At 52.1% G+C, this 17,552-nt stretch overlaps 1 protein-coding gene across 1 annotated transcript in view; it reads right to left on the bottom strand.

The window, feature by feature from the left end:
* The window catches only part of VWF (von Willebrand factor), a 151,350-nt gene that overhangs the window by 94,977 nt on the left and 38,821 nt on the right, over positions 1–17,552 (bottom strand). The window contains exons 11-16 of the mRNA XM_063087947.1: positions 13,336–13,472; positions 12,543–12,681; positions 11,316–11,416; positions 6,850–7,045; positions 6,150–6,365; positions 3,293–3,533 (exon numbers count right to left, since the gene is read on the bottom strand). Coding sequence (XP_062944017.1) covers positions 3,293–3,533; positions 6,150–6,365; positions 6,850–7,045; positions 11,316–11,416; positions 12,543–12,681; positions 13,336–13,472 — 1,030 coding nt within the window. The remainder of the gene's footprint in view (positions 1–3,292; positions 3,534–6,149; positions 6,366–6,849; positions 7,046–11,315; positions 11,417–12,542; positions 12,682–13,335; positions 13,473–17,552) is intronic.

The raw sequence follows: 17,552 nt of genomic DNA, 5'->3' as shown, positions 1-17,552 counted from the left end.
ATTTTTCAGTCTAGTATAAAGTAATATTCATTGTTTTCATTTGCATTTCTCTGTAGTAATTTTGAACATTTTTTATGCAGCTGCTGTTCGATAAATGTTTGTGGAATGAACAAGATAATCTGCCTGGCCCTCTCTGGACACATGCAGAACCTGTTCTTCTGGTTTTTAACTAACATCTCGTTTAAAAAACAAACAAAAAAAATCCTCCCCCAAATGTCATGTGCTATCTGTCATTTGGACATGACCCAAAAGCTTCATTTTATAAAAAAGCCTTGCAGATAGGGTAAAAGTTAGCTGCTGGCCAGAGCCTGGCCTGCAGCAGGGTAAGCCTCAGCTGTGATGGCTACTGGGACGGCCGGAAGATGGACTGAAGAACGTCCAGCCACGTGTGTCGCACCTTCCTGCCGCCTTCTCACAGGCATTGCCAGCATCTGCTTCAGCTGGGCTCATTCTTCAGTGTGTTGTCTAAAGAATAAGAGGAAACAGCCGCAGACAAGCCCTGAGTTCTTTCTGGCACACATTCTCCATAAAACCCAATTTTCTAAATAAAGTGGAGAGATAGGACAGTCCATAGCTTTCAACCCTGGTGCCTGAAGAGGAGACACGGGAAGAAGACGCGGTCATGGAGAGCTCACTGAGGTCAAGCCCTGAGAAGTGCCTCAAGCCGGGGCCATCCCCCCAGCCCTGGTCACCCAGGGTCTGCTGCACACCGTCTCCTGTCCTCCCTGTTGCAACACTTGCTGCCTTCTGAGTCGCCCCAGATTGCCACAGTTTGGCTTCTTTCCTCACCCCACTGCTGAAACATGGGGCCACCATGACCTTCTGAGCTCCGAATTTAACAGCCTCCTCTCAGTGCGACATGAAGAGCTCGGGAGTCCCTGGGTCCTAGCCACTAGCTGCACGACTTGGGAAAGTGAAAATCCCTGTAAGCCTCAAATTCTTTACTAAAAAAGCAAGCCCTGGCTGCCCAGCAGCGTTGTTTTAAGGTCCCAGAGAGAGATGCCCTGAAGACTACAGCCAGACAACTGTCTAAAGCAACCGCCGGGCCCCAAGACCCACCCAGCAGAGGATGTATTGCTCCCTTCTTCCCGTTAATCTCCACAACGCGGCGCTGTCCTGGTTCTGCCCTTTCACCTTTGGCCTCTCCTCTTTTTCCTACTCGTGTCCTCTGAGCGTGCCCCAGGTTCTGGACTCGGTCCTCCTTCCTGTTCTGTGGCCCTTTCCTGTTCTCAGCGAGCCTTGCTACTCTCGTGGCTGCCACCTACATCTTTTCCTCCAGCCTCACCTCTCACTCTCACTCCAAACCCGTAATTCAAGCTGTTGGTTCCTTTCTTTCACCAGGATGTCCTCTGGGTAACCCAAAGCTGTCAAGGCCAAAACCAAGCTCATCCTCTTGCCTCTGCGCCAGAGAGCCCTCTCACTGTCCCCCACATCGCTGCCCTCCCAGGCATTGCAGCTGCAAACCCTGGACCATCGTCAACCCCACCTCCTGTCAAACATCCCCCCAGCCGGTCTGCTTCCCCAGCGTCGCCTGCTTCTGTCCCCGCTGTCCATTTCCACTGCCATTACTTGGTCCAGGGCCTTTTATCCGTCTGCGTCAACATTCCTACAACTGGTCTCCCTGCCTTCATACCTCATGCAGCTTGCAGAACCCGCTCCCTAAAGCTACGTGGCCTTGCTTGCTCCCTGTTCAGACCTTCCCGGGGCGCCCCCTGAACCTGACCCCAACTTCCCCCAGTCTTCTCTTTCCTGCATACAGCACATGTTCCCACCGGAAGACTTACCTTCAAGATTATTGAGTACTCCTTGTGCATTTCAGTTCCTAGACCTCTGCTCCCCCTAAAAACAAACCCTCCCGTCATTCCACCCCCGCTCTGCTGCTGGCATCCTCCTCAAGCTCAAAAGCTACCTCCTGCACGGAGTCTTCCCTTACTCCTCCCACATGGAGGTAGTCCTCCCCTTTCCTGAATGAGCAGGGCTTTTGACGTCCCTGATATGGCAAGTCTAACAAATGTTATGGTTATTTCATCTCATAAGCATTTATCGTGTGCCTGCTTTATGCCAGATCTGTATTAGGTGCTGGAGATTGGGGCCTAAGATACGGTCTCGTCTCTAGAGGGGAGGTATAACATGTTTTCCTGAAATCCACATCCAGTCACAATAATTGCTTTAATAGAAGTGCAAACAACCTAAATAAAGCTGGGAGGAGCTGTGAATTAATGTCACTGGAATGATGAGGAAAAAGCTTCATACCAAGTGCCATGTGCAGAGCTTGTTTGGATCCTGATTTGAACAAACCAATTACAAAAAGACATTTTGAGACAATCAGGAAAAAGTGAACATGGATTGAATATTAGATGTTATTCAGGAATTATTGTTAATATTTAGGTCAATAATGGTATTATGGTTATGTTTATTTTTTACATATTTATCTATTAGAAATACATACTGAAGTGTTTGCAAGTGAAATGGTGTAATATCTGAGGTTTTCTTTAAACTACTCCAGCCAAAAAGGGGGGCAGACAATAAATAAAATAAGAATGGCAAAATGCTGGTGATCATGAAGTGGGGGTAGTTACATCAGAGCTCCCCACACTATCCTCTCTACTTTTATGCCTGTTTGAAATCTTCCGTAATCACAACATTTGAACTGGGCTCCCCTAGTAGACTGCCAGCTTCTCTGGGGATCACACAGTGTCTGGTTCATCTTTAGATCACCACTCTTTAGCCAGAGTCTGGGACAGAACAGGTGACAGGTAAGGGATTGCCCAGCAAATGTTCTGTTGCAAATTTCTTCTGGGATCATGGCAGCCCTTCTGAAGGGCTGCAAGAAGCAAGTGTGATTTGAGGCTACAAGTAATTTGGAGGGAAGCACATGAGGCAGGACAGCATAGCAATGCACCATCGAGGCAATGCTGCTATGATGTGTTTTCTTCTGGCTCAAATGCGTCAGCCTGAGAATACTGAAAGGAGGCTGGAGGGGAGGGGACAGGGTGATCTCCCATTTCTTGTTCTAGGAAAGTGAAACTGAGAGCTAGAGCAGGAACACGATGTAGTTGGCAATAAAACTGAAGAATTCCTACTGCCAGCCCGGAATTCTAGTACCCTGCATGGTAAGGAAGTCAGAAGACCTGGGCAAAATCCCAGCTCTGCCTGTGACTTGCTGTGCAAATCTGGACAAGTCACTTCCTTTCTTGGGCCTCAGTTTACCCACCCATGACATGAAGGTGGAGGACCATTTTCCCTTCCAGCCCTGCCACTGCAGCAGTACTGCCCTGCAGCATGCACTTACCACATGGTGTGATGGTCTGAGAAGATGTCTTCGGGCTGGAAGATCTCACCATCATAGTAACAGGGGCACTGGGCCTTGGTCACACAGTCCCCCCTCTCATCCTGGTAGAGCCCTGGGGGGCAGAAGCAGCCCTCAAGGCAGACCTCATTGCATTCCTCATCCGGGTAAGAGAGGGAGCGGCAGGTCAGGTTGCAGGGAGTCCCACACTGCAAGTACACCTGGCCCTGTGGGCAGCTCAGCGCTGGAAGAGCGGGGAGAGGAAAGAAGGCCTCAGTGGAAACACTGGATGATGAGGACTGTGGCTCTAGGGTGTGGGTGCCACCCCTTGCTGCTCTGACCCCCAATTATATCTGTAGGGTCACCACCTTCCTTTCTCATTATAAGCAAAGTGTATTTCTAGGCACCCAAATGTATGCTTTGATTATGGATGCATTCGCCCTCTCCTTCACCAAGGAAGCATGCTTTAGTCACCTCCAAATTGTCACAGCCAAGGACATAGTAGAAATCCTGGTGGATTTTGAAACTGTGGATGTTAAAAAGAACTGGGAGTGATGAGCAAGGGCATTTCTGTGATGATGATGGCAATAATGGCTACCATGTGTTGAGCACCTACTGAATGCCCTGCTCTTCCCACGAGTTTCATGCCTCACTCAGTGAGTCTGCTCTCATCACCCCTTTCAAAAGGTAAGAAAACTGGAGTTTCTCTTTAACCTTCTTCCCCAGAAGGAATTACACCCATCTCAGTTTAACAGATATTTATTGGGCACCCACTGTGTACCCGGGCTTTGCCAGGCTCAGGGATGCAGAGATAGCAAGACTTGGTCCTGGCCCCCTGGAGCCCGTGGTCTTGTCTTCCCAAAGAAAGCACAACTGATGTGCAAGAAGAAAACATGTGTACTTCTTCTGAATCTCTTCACAGCATCCCGCAAAGCTGCTGCACGGTAAGTTCTTGCTCCGTGAGTGCCCCCAATGGGTGTGACCTCTTCTCACGGGTGGATTCAGAGGTTTACAGAGCTCTGCTCATTTCTCAGGAAGGTAAATGAGGTATGGAGCAAGGAGACAGCCAAACATGAGCTCCTCTCCAAGTCTACAAAGGACGAAGGCAAGAACCCAGGAGTCTGTCCCCTCTCCTTGGGCTTAGAGGGACAGCCCAAGGCCATCTATAAATCCATAGAGACAGATCCCGTTTGTCATTAAAGGCCTCCAGGGAAAGTTCCTTCCCACCACGCAGCACTTTCTGCTCTCTCATAAAGCCTCAGGAGTCAGGAAGCTCTTTAACCCAATCTCAGTCCCTGCTACTCCAATGTCAGCCCATTTCCTCTTGTTCTGCTCAGTGGAGGTTAACACAAGCTGCTCATGAGAGATGAAAGAATATTTCAGCCAGCGCTTTGCATTCTGGGAGAATGTCCTGAATTAGGAAACCCTGCGGATGCTGTAGCATACTGATAATGCGTCATTTCTAATATTGATGACAACCAAAGCGTATTCACAAACAGCGCCTCGTTTAGCCTCATTGCTCCCCCAATTTCTACACAGCAGATGGAGGAGTTTGGAGGGTTAAGGGAAGGCTCGAGGTCATGTAGCTGGTAAGTCACAGGCCAGCTGCCAGTGAGGACTCAGTTCTTCTGGCTGCCAGCATGTGACTCCCAGTGACAACCCAGGGCTGGAGGGACAGGAGGGCACATGACATGCACGTATGCACCTGTTCCCTTTTGTCCTTACGGTGTCTTTCTCCCCTTTTTTATGGGCTTTCTTAGGCTCAAAACATGAGTCGGCTCATTAGACCCTAAATATCGGCCCTTCTAGAGCTCCCATACCTCAACTTCTCTTTAAATGTACGATATAAATTCTTTTCACCATTTCTCATAGCTCCTACTTTCCTGCTTCATCAGGACCACCTACATGTTAGTTACCAAACATATTTCCTTCACCCTAAAAATCAGCATATCCATCCTACCTTGTCTTTATGGAATATCCTTCTCAGTCCTATGCCTCACTGCTACGGTTCTAACACTGCAAACAACTCTTTCTCTGCCAAGAAAGCACCTTTTAAAAGCCATGGTCAAGTGCACCTCCTCCAGAAAGCCTTCCTTGGTTGTCTCTGCCTCCAAGCTAATCATCCTTTCACTCAGCGTGATAGGCACCTGGTACAGCGACAGTTTCCACTCGTGCCTCGAAAAGGAAGGTTGGAGTTCTGGTCACCTCTATTGCCTGACCACACTGGCCACTCAGCAAATGTCCCCAGAGCAGCAACACCAACAAAAAGTGAACACAATCTAGACACCCAAGGGACCAGAGTGTGAGAACAGACACCAACTCTGGTGCCAGGAATCTAACAGTGCAATGAGAATCCAGTCAGCTGGGAACAATTATTCAATTTTAAATAACTTTATGCAATGCCAGAGACCTTGGCCAGGAGTCCACTGATGGCTATAAGCAAAGAATTTGTACATGCATTTCCCATTGTCTCCCCAGGGATGCCGGGGCCCCCCTGGGATCTGGGACCCACTTACTCCACCACCTGGTCATACACGTATTGAGCACTAGGTGGCAGCAGCCACAGAAAATTTCTTCTTGGTGGGATTCCAGGTTCCAACTTACTCTCCTGGAACAGGCCAGAGTGACCAGCCCATCCTATAGGAGAGCCAGTCCCCACCACTGTGTCTTGCTGGGAGATGCAAGGGAAAAGTGGCTGCAAATGAAATGTCCCCACAACCCATGCTTGTCAAAATAACCCTGGGCCCCTCTCCAAATGAGATAATGTAGAGAAAGTGCTCTGAAAAGGCCAAATGGGCCAAGCCAGCAGGACAATTTGGTCAGCTGCCTGGAGAGAGTGACAGGCAGGAAAGACACCCACCGCAGAAGCCGGGCTCCCGCCACCCGATGTGCACGCCTCTCCGGGCACAGGCCTCGGCGTAGCTGGCCACGGCGCCACACAGGCAGTCCCTGCCGTCGGCACAGGAGCAGACGTCGTAGCGGCAGTTCCGCAGGTAGGGCAGAGGGCTGACGGTGTGGTGGCAGGCCTCGAACTTGGAGGACATCAGGAGAGCACAGGCCTCGTCCGCGAACTTGGCTGTGGGGGGAGGAGGGCAAGCCCAGGATGATGGGGGCAGAGAGGAGCTGCCTCTCAGGCCAACCACCTGGGAGACAGCCAGGGAGGGGCTGGGTAAGAGAAATGAACGAAGGACTGAGATGTTGCTGCAGGTGGACCTGCGACGGCCACCCCAGTCCCTTTAGCGTACGTTTGTCTCTGAGTCTGTGTGGCTGCTGCTCCGGTGGCCTGAGAATGTCCAAGGGTGGGAACTATGTACTATTTTTTCTTTCCCAGAGTATAGCCCATGGGGGGTGCTCAGTAAAGAGACTTTGAAGATGATCCAGACGCACATAATCAAATGCTAATGGCAAAAAAAAACCCACCCCAGTCCCTCGCTCCACACCTCCCCCACCCTACCCCCCCCACACACACACACAGTGGGTGCACCGTCCCGCAGAATGCACTGGAACGTGGGGACCTCAGGGCTCTGCAGGGTCGCCGCTTTCCCCCCAGGCTCACGTACTCAGGCGCGGGTTGAGGTCGCAGGGGTCGCTGTGCTGCTTCTGCAGGTCCGGGCAGTCCCCGTGCAGCTTCCAGGCATTCCCGAAGTTCTCCACCAGGGGCTCCACCAGGCCGGCGGGCGTGAGGAAGTCGTCGCCCTTGTTGCCGTTGTAATTCCCACACAGGCCACACGTCTTCCCCGCGTAGACTGGGGACAGCTGCGGGAGAGGCCAGACCACCTTGGAGCAGCTGCCGCCAAAGCAGCAACAGTTTTGTTTCAATGAAAAGATGGTCTTAATCAAAAATGTTCCCCGGGTGAAAAATAAATATGAATTTAACAAACAGCAGCTGAGCCCTAGGCTGCAGAAGGAAAAAAAAAAAAGCCTAACTGTGGTATAACACTTACCAGCTTCTCCCTGCTCTTAAGTCATGAGTCAGGCTTGTTGTGGAGAAAGGGCTTTTAAAGATTATCTAGTCATTTAAAGATGGAGAAATTGAGGCCCAGAGAGGGACAGGGATTTGTCTAAAGTCACAGAGGTGGTGGCAGCGCTGCACGAGCAAGCAGGTTGAGCCCCATCCAGTGTGCCTTCTGCCACCAATGCCTGGCAGAGGAGACCGTCCAAGCCTGGGGCCCTGATGCCCGTGGGAATCCAGGGCAAACTTTGCACTCCCCTCTCCAACATGTAGCTGGCCGCACATGTGGGCAAAGCCAGCTGAGTGGGGCACGTACACGCCCTCTCGGAGCTCCCATTTGTTGACCAGGAGCAATGCCATCCTAACTTCCTCCATTTAACACGGCTACTGAGTATCGTTAAAGAGAAAAGGCTACAAGCCCAACAGAACTCTAGGGGTGATGATCCAAGGAGGCGGGAGTCAGGAGCACTCTGGGGCAGCCTGCCACAGGGTGACCAGGCCATGGACCGGCAGCTTATGTGGGCTGAACAAGTTCTGAGCCCAAAGGGCACACTGAGGGACAGCTACGGGAGTGGACCCAGCCTTTCATCCCCCTGCAGCTGGGGCATCTGTTGGTTTCTGTTGAAAGCAGGAGCCGGAACCCAAGAGTCCTGACTCCTGCTGTGCACGTGATTAACAAGGCCAGATGACCTCCCTGTGCTCTGAAATCTTCAGGGGCTAGGCCTGGACCCCTGGGGTCACCTCTTGGAGCCCTGCCAGCTTCCAGCTCTGACTGAACAAGATGCAGGATGAGCAATTTAGTGGAACGTTCCAGACCCATTTAAAATGTACCCAAGTAAATATAGTAAATAAAAAGGGAGACAGAGTAATGTCTTCATGTTTGCTTTGCCACATGAGGCACCGAGGCCTTCCCTGACCTCCTATTTAAACCTTGAATCCCCGACCCTGGCACTTCCTGCCCCCTTCTCTCCCCGGGGTTTATCGCCTCCTAATATGCAATATAATTTACTTGTTTACGTTCTTTATTGTCTGTCTGCCTCCATTAGAATTAAACTAACCGAGGCAAGGATTTTTGTCTGTTTTATTTCACTGTTGTAATCTCAGTATCTGGAATGGTGCCTGTCTTAGTCTACTTAGGCTGCTATGACAAAATGCCATAGGCTGCGTGGCTGATAAACAGCAGAAATTCATTTCTCACAGTTCTAGAACCTGGGAAGTCCAAGATCAAGGTACCAGCTGGGAGCCCCACTTTCTGGTTCACAGATGGCGCCTTCCAGCTGTGTCTTCTTATGGTGGAAGGAGCTACCCAGCTCTCTGGGGTCTTTCATAAGAGCACAAATTCCATTCATGAGGGTTCTGCCCTCATGACTTAATCGCCTCCCAAAGGCCCACTTCCTAAAACCGCAGCTAGGAGGTAAGTATTTCAACATATGAATTTTGGGGGGACACAAACATTCAGACCACAGCAGTGCTAGAAGGCACTCAATAAATATTTATTCAATGAATGGGTTGTTGAACAAATGAATTAATAAATTAGTGAATAAATAGGCTTTCCTCCTGGCACAAGCAGAAATGCAATGCCAGGACTCAAGGCTAGCCCAAGCAATGTGACAGATGGCAGCAGTCAAGGCTACCCCGAGCAACGCTCAGCAGCTCTCCTCTCTCGCCCTTCTCAGACACTGGGGTCCCTCATGCTCCCCAAAGCCCCTCTTGTTCACCCCCACTAGGTCGGCCATCACCACTGTCCCCACTCTCAAATTGTATCTTCTTCTGTCCCCTTGGCTTGTCTCGAAGTCAGCTCAGCAGGGCTTAGAAGGGTGGGTGAACCCTCAGACACCAGGCCGAGGCTGGCCCAGGGCTCTCCAGGGTCTGAGTGCAGGACTCTTAGAGAGGACACTTGCTATTTGAAATAAACCTCTGCTTGGTGACAGCTCTAACAAAGTGGGGACTGTCAGAGGGTCTTTTTGGCACCACACTGCCTGCGGCTGGCCAGGCAGCTGCACCAGGACGCAGTGCACAGAAAGCGTGATTCGCACTGCCCGGCCACCGGCCCGGGCACGCAGCAGGAGCACCGCACCCGGGTAGGAAGGAGACCAGAGTACCTCGTGGGGCGGCTGTCCCCGCCCCCTGCCGGCCTGCCCCAGCCTTCTCCTGCACACCGCAGTCCCCCAAAACCCCAGAGTCAGCACTCAGGTGCTCCCCACCTCCTGCTTCAGACCAAAGCCCACGGGACAGCCCCACAGGCCATGGGGCCCCTGACCCTGTCCTGAACATTGACCAAGGAAATCCCCTTCTTGTTAGCTAAACCGACCAAACCCACCCCCAGAGACAACTCTACATCCCCTTCCCACAGCTGGAGTCGACCTGTGTCCTCCTCAGAGGAGAGACAGAGACCTGAGAAGAAGCAGCCGTGCACAGAAGCCACAGGCCTGCCGCCTGAGGGGAGAAGTCGCCCGGCTCAGGAGCACCCTCGGTGACAAAGGAGGACGCTGAAAAAGTGGGATGGCCAACATGGAAGGCTGGGCTGCAGGAGGCGATATTAGACAGGAGCCAGGTGAGTTCTGGTCCTCACCCTGTGACCAAATGACCATGAGACCAGGGCAAGTGACACTTGCTCCAGAAATGACGGGGCTGATGAGAGAATCTACCAGTCCTTCCTGCTCTATGGTCTGTGGTCAGAGGTTTATTTTTTATAAAAGAAAAAAAAAATAGTATGTAATTCTCAGAGGCTCTAAGACAAGAGAAAAAAAATTACCTCGTGAGAATGAAGGAAACGAGGATCTCATTAGGGATGTCCAGTGCCCATCCCAGGAGTGTGCCAAGGACCCTGTGGGGCACGGGACCCCAGGATGCAGGAGGGGACTCTCCAGGGGTCCCAGGCATGAGCTAGACCCATGGGGATCCCTGAGGCTCTTTCAATGGGTCTACAAGGCCAAAACTATTTCTCATAATAATATGAAAACATGATTTGCCTTTTTCCTTCTCATTCTCTTACAAGTATACAGTGGAATTTTCCAGAGGCTACATGACACACAATTTTGCAAAAGATTGAATGCAGAAGTAGTTATGAGAACCCATCTGTCTCCCATTAAGCTAGACATTAAAAAGATTTGCAGAAATGTACAGCAGTGGTATTCTTCTCATTGCTTATTTTTGTTTTGGAAAACTTTTTTTTTTAAGTGTTTATATTAATGTGTAGTGCGTTCATTATTGTTATTTTCAAATGAGTCAATAAATACATATTTTTAAGTATCTATAATTTAATTTCTAATCTGGTAAATATCAATAGACATAACCCTCAGAAGATCTTGGGGTCCTCCATAATTTTTAAGAGTGTAAAGGCATCCTGAGACGAAAAGTAAGAACCACTGGTCTAAGGAAAGGCACCAGGCAGAGAGTTAACCCTCACGCTGCCACGGCCAGGCAGGGGGTGCTGGGCCACCTCTCAGCTCCCCCACACCTTGGATGCCCCATTTATAAAATGGAGATAATAATACCTGCACTGCCCTTCTGCCAGGGACATTTCAAGAGAAAGTATACATGGAAGCCCATTGAAAGGCATGGATAGCCATCCACAGTGATTCTAGACCCCAGAGAATGAGAGAAGGTGACTCCCAGATGCAGAGTCCCAGGGCCCAGGAGCAGAGGTTGGAAGGTCCCCGTGCAACCTGTCACAGGCAGAGTGGGTGGCTTTCTCCCCGCAGGAGCACAAGTCAGGGTCTTGGCTGTGAGTTCCAATCTTGCTCTTCTCTTGCTATCCACAACAGACACCGGGAAGACACCCCTTTCCCCCAGGCCTTGTTACAGCCGGAGATTGGATGGCGAATCTGCCCCTACCCAGCTCCACGAGAGCCCGGCCCAGTCTGCAGAAAGGAGAATCCCCAGGGCCGACAGGGGCATCCAGAAAACAAACACCAGCTTCTCACAAACAAGAGAGGCCTGTTCCTCGCTCTGGGGGTGTAGGGCTGGAGAAGAAAGGAATTCTGCCACCACACAAAGTCATTCTGCCCAGAGCACAAGGAGTACTTTGTAAGGGTCCGGCAACAGGGAGGCAGTATCTCAAGATGGGCCTACCTTTACCAGCAGCCTCCCGCGGCCATCCCAGTCTATCTGCAGGTCCTCTCCGAAGCTGAGACGCACAGAGGCCATCACTGTATGCTGGATGCGGAGGTCACCTGGAACCAAGCAGGACAGGATTTAGGCTGCAGTGGGGGAGGGCAGTGTGGTGGCAGCAGATGTATTGGGGAGGAGATGGGAGTCTCAAAAGGACTGTCCCAATGAACAGCAATGAGTTGGGGCAGATGGGGTGCCCATCAGGAGGAAGGGTGATCCAGGTGGGCACAGGTCAAATAGGGTTCCCCTGGAAGGAGCCTCTGTGCCCTGGCTGTAGCCTGACATGCCCTGTACTGCCACAAGAGGGCGACAGAGGCTCCTGCATCCTCGGTTTTAGGGGATTCTTGCTGCTGAGGGATCTGTCCATCATTGAACCCAGGACACTGGAGCATGCCTGGACCCCTCTGCCTTTGCACACCACTGTTGCTCCAGGCTGTTACTCAGGCCTCATGGCTCAGCGATGCTGTGTGCAAAGCTGAACATAGCAGTCCTCATTGCTGTGGGAAGGCGCACACCACAGAATGGCATTAAACACTCATGGACATGCTGTGTGCCCACTAGCCCACATTCATCCTCCATGTGCAATGCTAGGATGATGGGCCACAGGGTGGCCAGCAGTCATAGAGGAGCTGGAGGGGGCCGAGAGCCACGTTGAGGGTGAAGTTTGTGCAAAAGCAGTTTTGCTTTAACGAGCACTGCGCACCTGGAAGAAGACACTGGACAGGTAAGTTTTTCTCCCAGGGCAGAGGGTCTCCTGGCCTTGCTCCAAGTGGCATCTTCCAGTCTGACCCATCACCAGCCATGCCTGACCTTGGAGCACCAGCCTCTGCTCTCTAAAGTAGAACCAGAATCACCCTGCCTAAGCCTCAATCACCCCTTTGGCTCAAGTCAAGTAAAAATTGTCTTGGTTCCCTTTTCCCCTTGACACTCTCTCCCAGGCCTGAAGCAACCTCCCCATCTCCAAGTGTTCAGTCCGCTTCCTCCTCTGGTCATCCTCCTCCAGGAAGCCTTCCTTTCTTGCAAGGGTGCGTGCCAAGGACACCTACCCTGCCCTCCAAAGGTAATTCTCCATAACATGCTCATTGAAGAGGTGTGTGTGCGGGGCCTCAGCAGGCAGTGAGCAACATCCCAAAGGAGGGGCGCTGCGGGGTGAGCCGGGCGGACCCCAGCCCAGTGGAGGAGGCCCACCTTGCAGGAGGGGGACCCGGACGTCCCGGCCATCCACGGCAACTCCTCCCCCGTGCTTCAGCTTCACGAGGCTGTCGTGCAGCGTGGGCAGCCGCACAGTGACTGAGCGGGTGCAGACAGCATCGGGGTCATCGGCACACTGCCAAGAGGGGAGCACAGTGACCTCATCACACCCCTGCAGCCCTGCACCCCAGCCCAGGACCCAGGAATCCTCCAGCCTTCTCACATGGGACAACTCCATTTTCACAGAGTACTCTCTGTGCATGGGTCCCCCCAAGGTGTGCGACAAGAGGGCATGAGGCCCAACCCTCACCTGCACCCTTTCCCATCCTGGCCTGGTCTTTCATGAAGAACTGTAACCTCTGGCTCAACTTTTTGTTCCTTGGGCTTATTGTTCCAAAGAGAACCAGGGACTTGTATACTCAGGGAAGCCCTATGCACGCTACCTATCCTCTTTGCTTCGTTCTCAAGAGAAAAGTACGCACGTGCACCATAGCAGCGCAGAAAAGGAGATGGGCCCTCCTTGCCCCACCCCAATCACCCCCCAGCTCCAAACGGCAGAGGAGGTGTAGCCACAGGAGCAGCAGGCTAGACCCAAAGGGGGTGCCTTCCACGTAGGGAGAGGGACGGGCTGGGTTTCCGCAAGAGTGAGAGGCTCACTGAAGTCTGGAAGAAGGGACCTCCCTCCTGCACATGCAGCAGCTGCTGTGCCTCCCAGGGGGCCGCCCCCTCGCCCCAGCAGCTCTCCAGCCGCCCCGCGCTGCCTCCCTATGGCCGGGCTGGTGGCGCTCACCTGCACCGTCTCTATGACAATGGAGAAGGAGCGGTCCTGGCAGTCCCGGGCCAGCAGGTACTGGCAGATCCCGCTGAAGGTGAAGTGCCTGTTGTCAAAGCTCTTGAAGTGGGACTGACCTGTGATGAGACACTCCCCTGGAGGGACACAGAGGAAGAATGGGAGGTGGGGGAAGTCTCCTAGGGGCAAAGGTGGACGCACGTACAAGCAGGACGCCTTCTCCCCGAAATGCCACCGACATCCTTTCCCCACGTCAATCTAAAAATGAGTTCTGCAAGAGGACTCTGAGTCAGCTCCCACTCCTTAAACGGGAAGATGTCAGAGCTGGATCATTCCCTTCAATGTCCTGATTTACAGTTGGGGCACTCAAGGGAGGTGACAAGCCATGCTCAATCAGTGGCAAAGCCCTGGCCAGAACCCATGGCTGTTGACTCTCTCGGCTCCGTCCCACCTCCAGGCCCATGACACCAGCCTCAGACAGCAGCCCAGGAGAGATTGTTCAATGGCATGGCCTGTGGAGGGGCTCAGGGACACAGCCCATGCCAGAAGAGGGCCTAAAGGCCAGCGGCAGAGCGGGCAGCCCAGAGGCGGGGCGAGGCGGGAGGGGAGCAGTGGGACCATCTCAGAGCCTGGCCGTGGCGAGCTGGGACTCCATCCTCAGCCCCGGCTGAGGGCCAGCTCTAAGGCCTCCTCAGAGGCAAGCCCATGCTGTGACCTCAGCCGGGGTCGGTGAAGGACCAGATCTGCCCATGATCTCACACAGCCCAGGCAGCACTGACCTCTGCCAGGCCAGCTCCCCAGCCCGAGCTGACACATCAGTGGGTGAGGACTAGGACTCCCCTCACGCCCCCACAACTCCAGCCCTCGACTTGCTGTCCGTCCAGCCTCCACAGCATCCTCCCACAGGCTCTAGCCCAGGCTCCGGCTCTGCCCAATGAACCGCAAACCAGAGATCACACACCCTGTACGGTGTCCATGCAGGGCGGCCTCTGCCAGCGTCTCTAGTGATTACCCATCAGCCCACCCCAGCTTGGGGCAACCCCACCTTCAGGGCCCACGAGGGACCCATCAAAGCTGAAATGGGACTCTGGATCTCTTCCCAACCTGCCCTTATGTATTTCCTCTATCTGCTCTCATCTCTGCCATCTATCCTGCAAAGAAATACATACGCATAACCACGGCTGTTCCTCCTTCCCCGCTCAGCCACCCCTGACCTCCAGACAGCAGAGCCTTTGTTCTCCATAGCACTAACCCAGCCTAAACCTACAGCCTGTCCCACTTGGGCCCATCTCCAGGGGCTGATGCTGGACCCTGTCACAGAGCCAGGGCATCTCCAAAGGCCACAGGGAGATTCCAGCTGTCCCTCTATCAAAGACAAGCTCCACAGGCTCCCGCTGCTTGCCGCCTCATGCTCACAATTGCACAACTTTGGATCCAGGTGTTGTCCTGCCTTGAGTATGTACTTGAAGGCAGGGGTAGGGGAAAGCAGCATGGGGAGACTAGTGAGTGTACCTCTACCTGGTCCCCAGGGCAGCTGACCCCTTGCAGGATAACATGGGCCAGGGCTCATCCAGCCCAGATGAAATTAGGAGGCAGTAGAAAGGCCCCAGCTCATTCTCAGCATCACCTTCCCACCCCGCTGCCCCATCACAAGAAGGGCAAGGGTGAGGGGTGGCTGCTGGTGGAAATCAGAGAAGAACAGGCAACAGATAGGGGCAAGGGTCATCCGGCTCATTGTAAATGTGCTGGAATTTCAAATCCAGGAAAGCCTTTTTTAGATGACCATTATTCAGAAATCCCCATCATTCTACAAACAGAGCAACACAGTCATTTGTGTGAGGTGTCCTGACCCTGTTGCAGTAAAATGGGTGGGAATTCTTCCCTAATCCTTTTCCGTTTTCTCAAGAGCACTCTTATCTGGGGAAGAATTTGGACTTCTATTATCTTTGACAATGCCCAAAGAAAGAGGCGTCAAAGAGAAAACATGCAAATATTCAAAAGCAAAATTTTCAAGGCTAGAATCTAATCCTCTGACCTGATTTCCTGCTCTGACCTCCACTGATTTGTGTTCCCAAGTTTCTCAGGAATCAGAAATCTAAATATTGTATTTAGCTTATCTCTTCCATACAACTGAGGGACAGAGCTGCAGGAGCTGCAAGCACCAGAACCCCAGGAAAACGAGGGGTGAGCTGCTGGGCAGTACTTGGCCATGGCAGCTGGACACCAGCCAGAACAATGGGCCACATGGCCACGCTCACCCGGCCTCCGCCCAGCGCGGGACACCGTTCATTAGCCAGGGATGTGGGGTTTATCTTCCTTGCTTGAGGCATCAGTACAGACTGACCTTGAATCCCAAGGTCAAATTATAGGGCTGTGTTAGAATCCCAAACCAAATAAGGAACAGGTTACACGAAGGCCTCCCTTCCCACTGAGCGGGGCAGGCCCACTGGCCCCAGCCACAGCCCCACCTCACTGCAGCCCTCCCCTCCCCAGCTCCTGTGGGCCTGCCCCTGTGTCTCTGTCCTTCTCTGACCCTGCTTAGCAGAACAGCTGCCTCTGCTGTGTGAAGACAGCAACAGCTAACATTTATTGGATGCTTGCTGTGCGCCAAGCAGTAACAGCCTCACAACAGCCATGGGATGAAGCTACTGTTATTATGCCTATTTTACAAATTAAGAAACTAAGGCTACAAATCATTAAACAGCTTGCCAAAAGTCATCCAGCTAGGACGTGGTTACACTGGAATTCAACCAGGCTGCCTGTGCTCCCAGTCCCCATGCTCGGCCACCTTTTCACTCTCATGAGGTTTTGAACACAAGAGAAAAGCCCTCCACTCATCCCTTCCCCACTCAGAAATATGTCTTCCCCACTGTTCTACTAGGAGTTTGACATTGTATAAGGAGAGCTTTATTCATTTGGGGAGTAGTCCCCTTTAACAGGCAAGCTCCTTCCACATTAACTCTAACTAAACTTTTATAGTTCAATGGAACTAAACTAGCAGAGCTCCCCTGGGCAATGTGTTCTCTGGAGGAAGGGAAGTTAGGCTCAGGGCTACAGAAAGGGAAGTATGCAGGCTATGGGGAAACCACAGTCTTGCCAGAGGCTGTCCTAACACCTAACCAGGAGGCAGAAGTGTGCAGGAGCAATGAACATCTGGGAGCATCACAGAAACCGGCCCTCCCAGTACAAACACCACTCTCCTGGGCTTTCTCCCCTCTCCCAGTACCTGCACACAACACTCTCTGCCCTAGGCAGCCTCTAAGATGCCCCCCAAGGCCCCAACCCCATTTATTCATGTCTTTAGGTGACCTCTCCCCCCCAAGTGTAGATTGGATGCATTGACTTGCTTCTAATGAATAAAATACAGCAGATGTGATGGGAAGTTACTCCAGACTTTAGGGTTTTGAAAGACTGGGCTTCTGTCTTGGCTGCTCTCTCTCTTGCCAACTCAAAAATCACTTGTCCTGGGGAAGCCAGCTGTCATATCACTAGACAGAGGCAGCCCCAGGGAGAAGTCCACATGATCAGAGAGTAATGCCTGCCAACCAGCACATGAGCAATCCTCAAAGCGATCCCCCTCACCCCGTCAAGCCTTCAGGTGAGACCACAGCCCAGTCAAAATTGACTGCAACTTCATGAGTGATCTTGGACCAGAGACACTCAGTCAAATCCAGAATCCTGAAATATACGGAGTCCCAAATGTACAGAAACTGTGAGATAATATTTTTTGTTTTAAGATGCAAATTTGGAGATCACTAACACACTCTTATCTTATTCCAGAGAATCAGAACTCAGGTCTCTATTTCTAAGATTCACAATGTCAGCTCCTCCAGAGGCTACACAGAAGCCCCAGCCTACTCTGCTTTATAGCAGAGCCAAGCAAGCCCCTTCCGGAACCTTTCTATCTACTCTTCCCAGCAGAAGCTCTACCTGCCATCATCACATTGGGAGAATAAGACAGGCCCACTGCCAGAGAGGAATGCACCTGTGTTCCAGGGTAAAAATGGACTGGCAGGCAGCAACCAACTAAACTTCATAACTAGAAAAAGACAGTCAGAGCTGGGGCTTTGAGAACAAGAGATGAACTTAGTGGTTTGGTGGGCAAAATATCAAACCGCTCAGTAGACCATAGAGTTGGAACTGGTTATCTTCCCATCAAGGCATCAAGAGAATGGCTTGCATCTTCAGCAAAGCTGTCTTCTAGATTTTGAACTGAA

Source organism: Cynocephalus volans, chromosome 1 (assembly GCF_027409185.1).
Source record: "Cynocephalus volans isolate mCynVol1 chromosome 1, mCynVol1.pri, whole genome shotgun sequence".
Lineage (NCBI taxonomy): Eukaryota > Metazoa > Chordata > Mammalia > Dermoptera > Cynocephalidae > Cynocephalus > Cynocephalus volans.
Note: the sequence above shows the minus strand (reverse complement) of the source record. Positions and strands in the feature narration are given on the sequence as shown.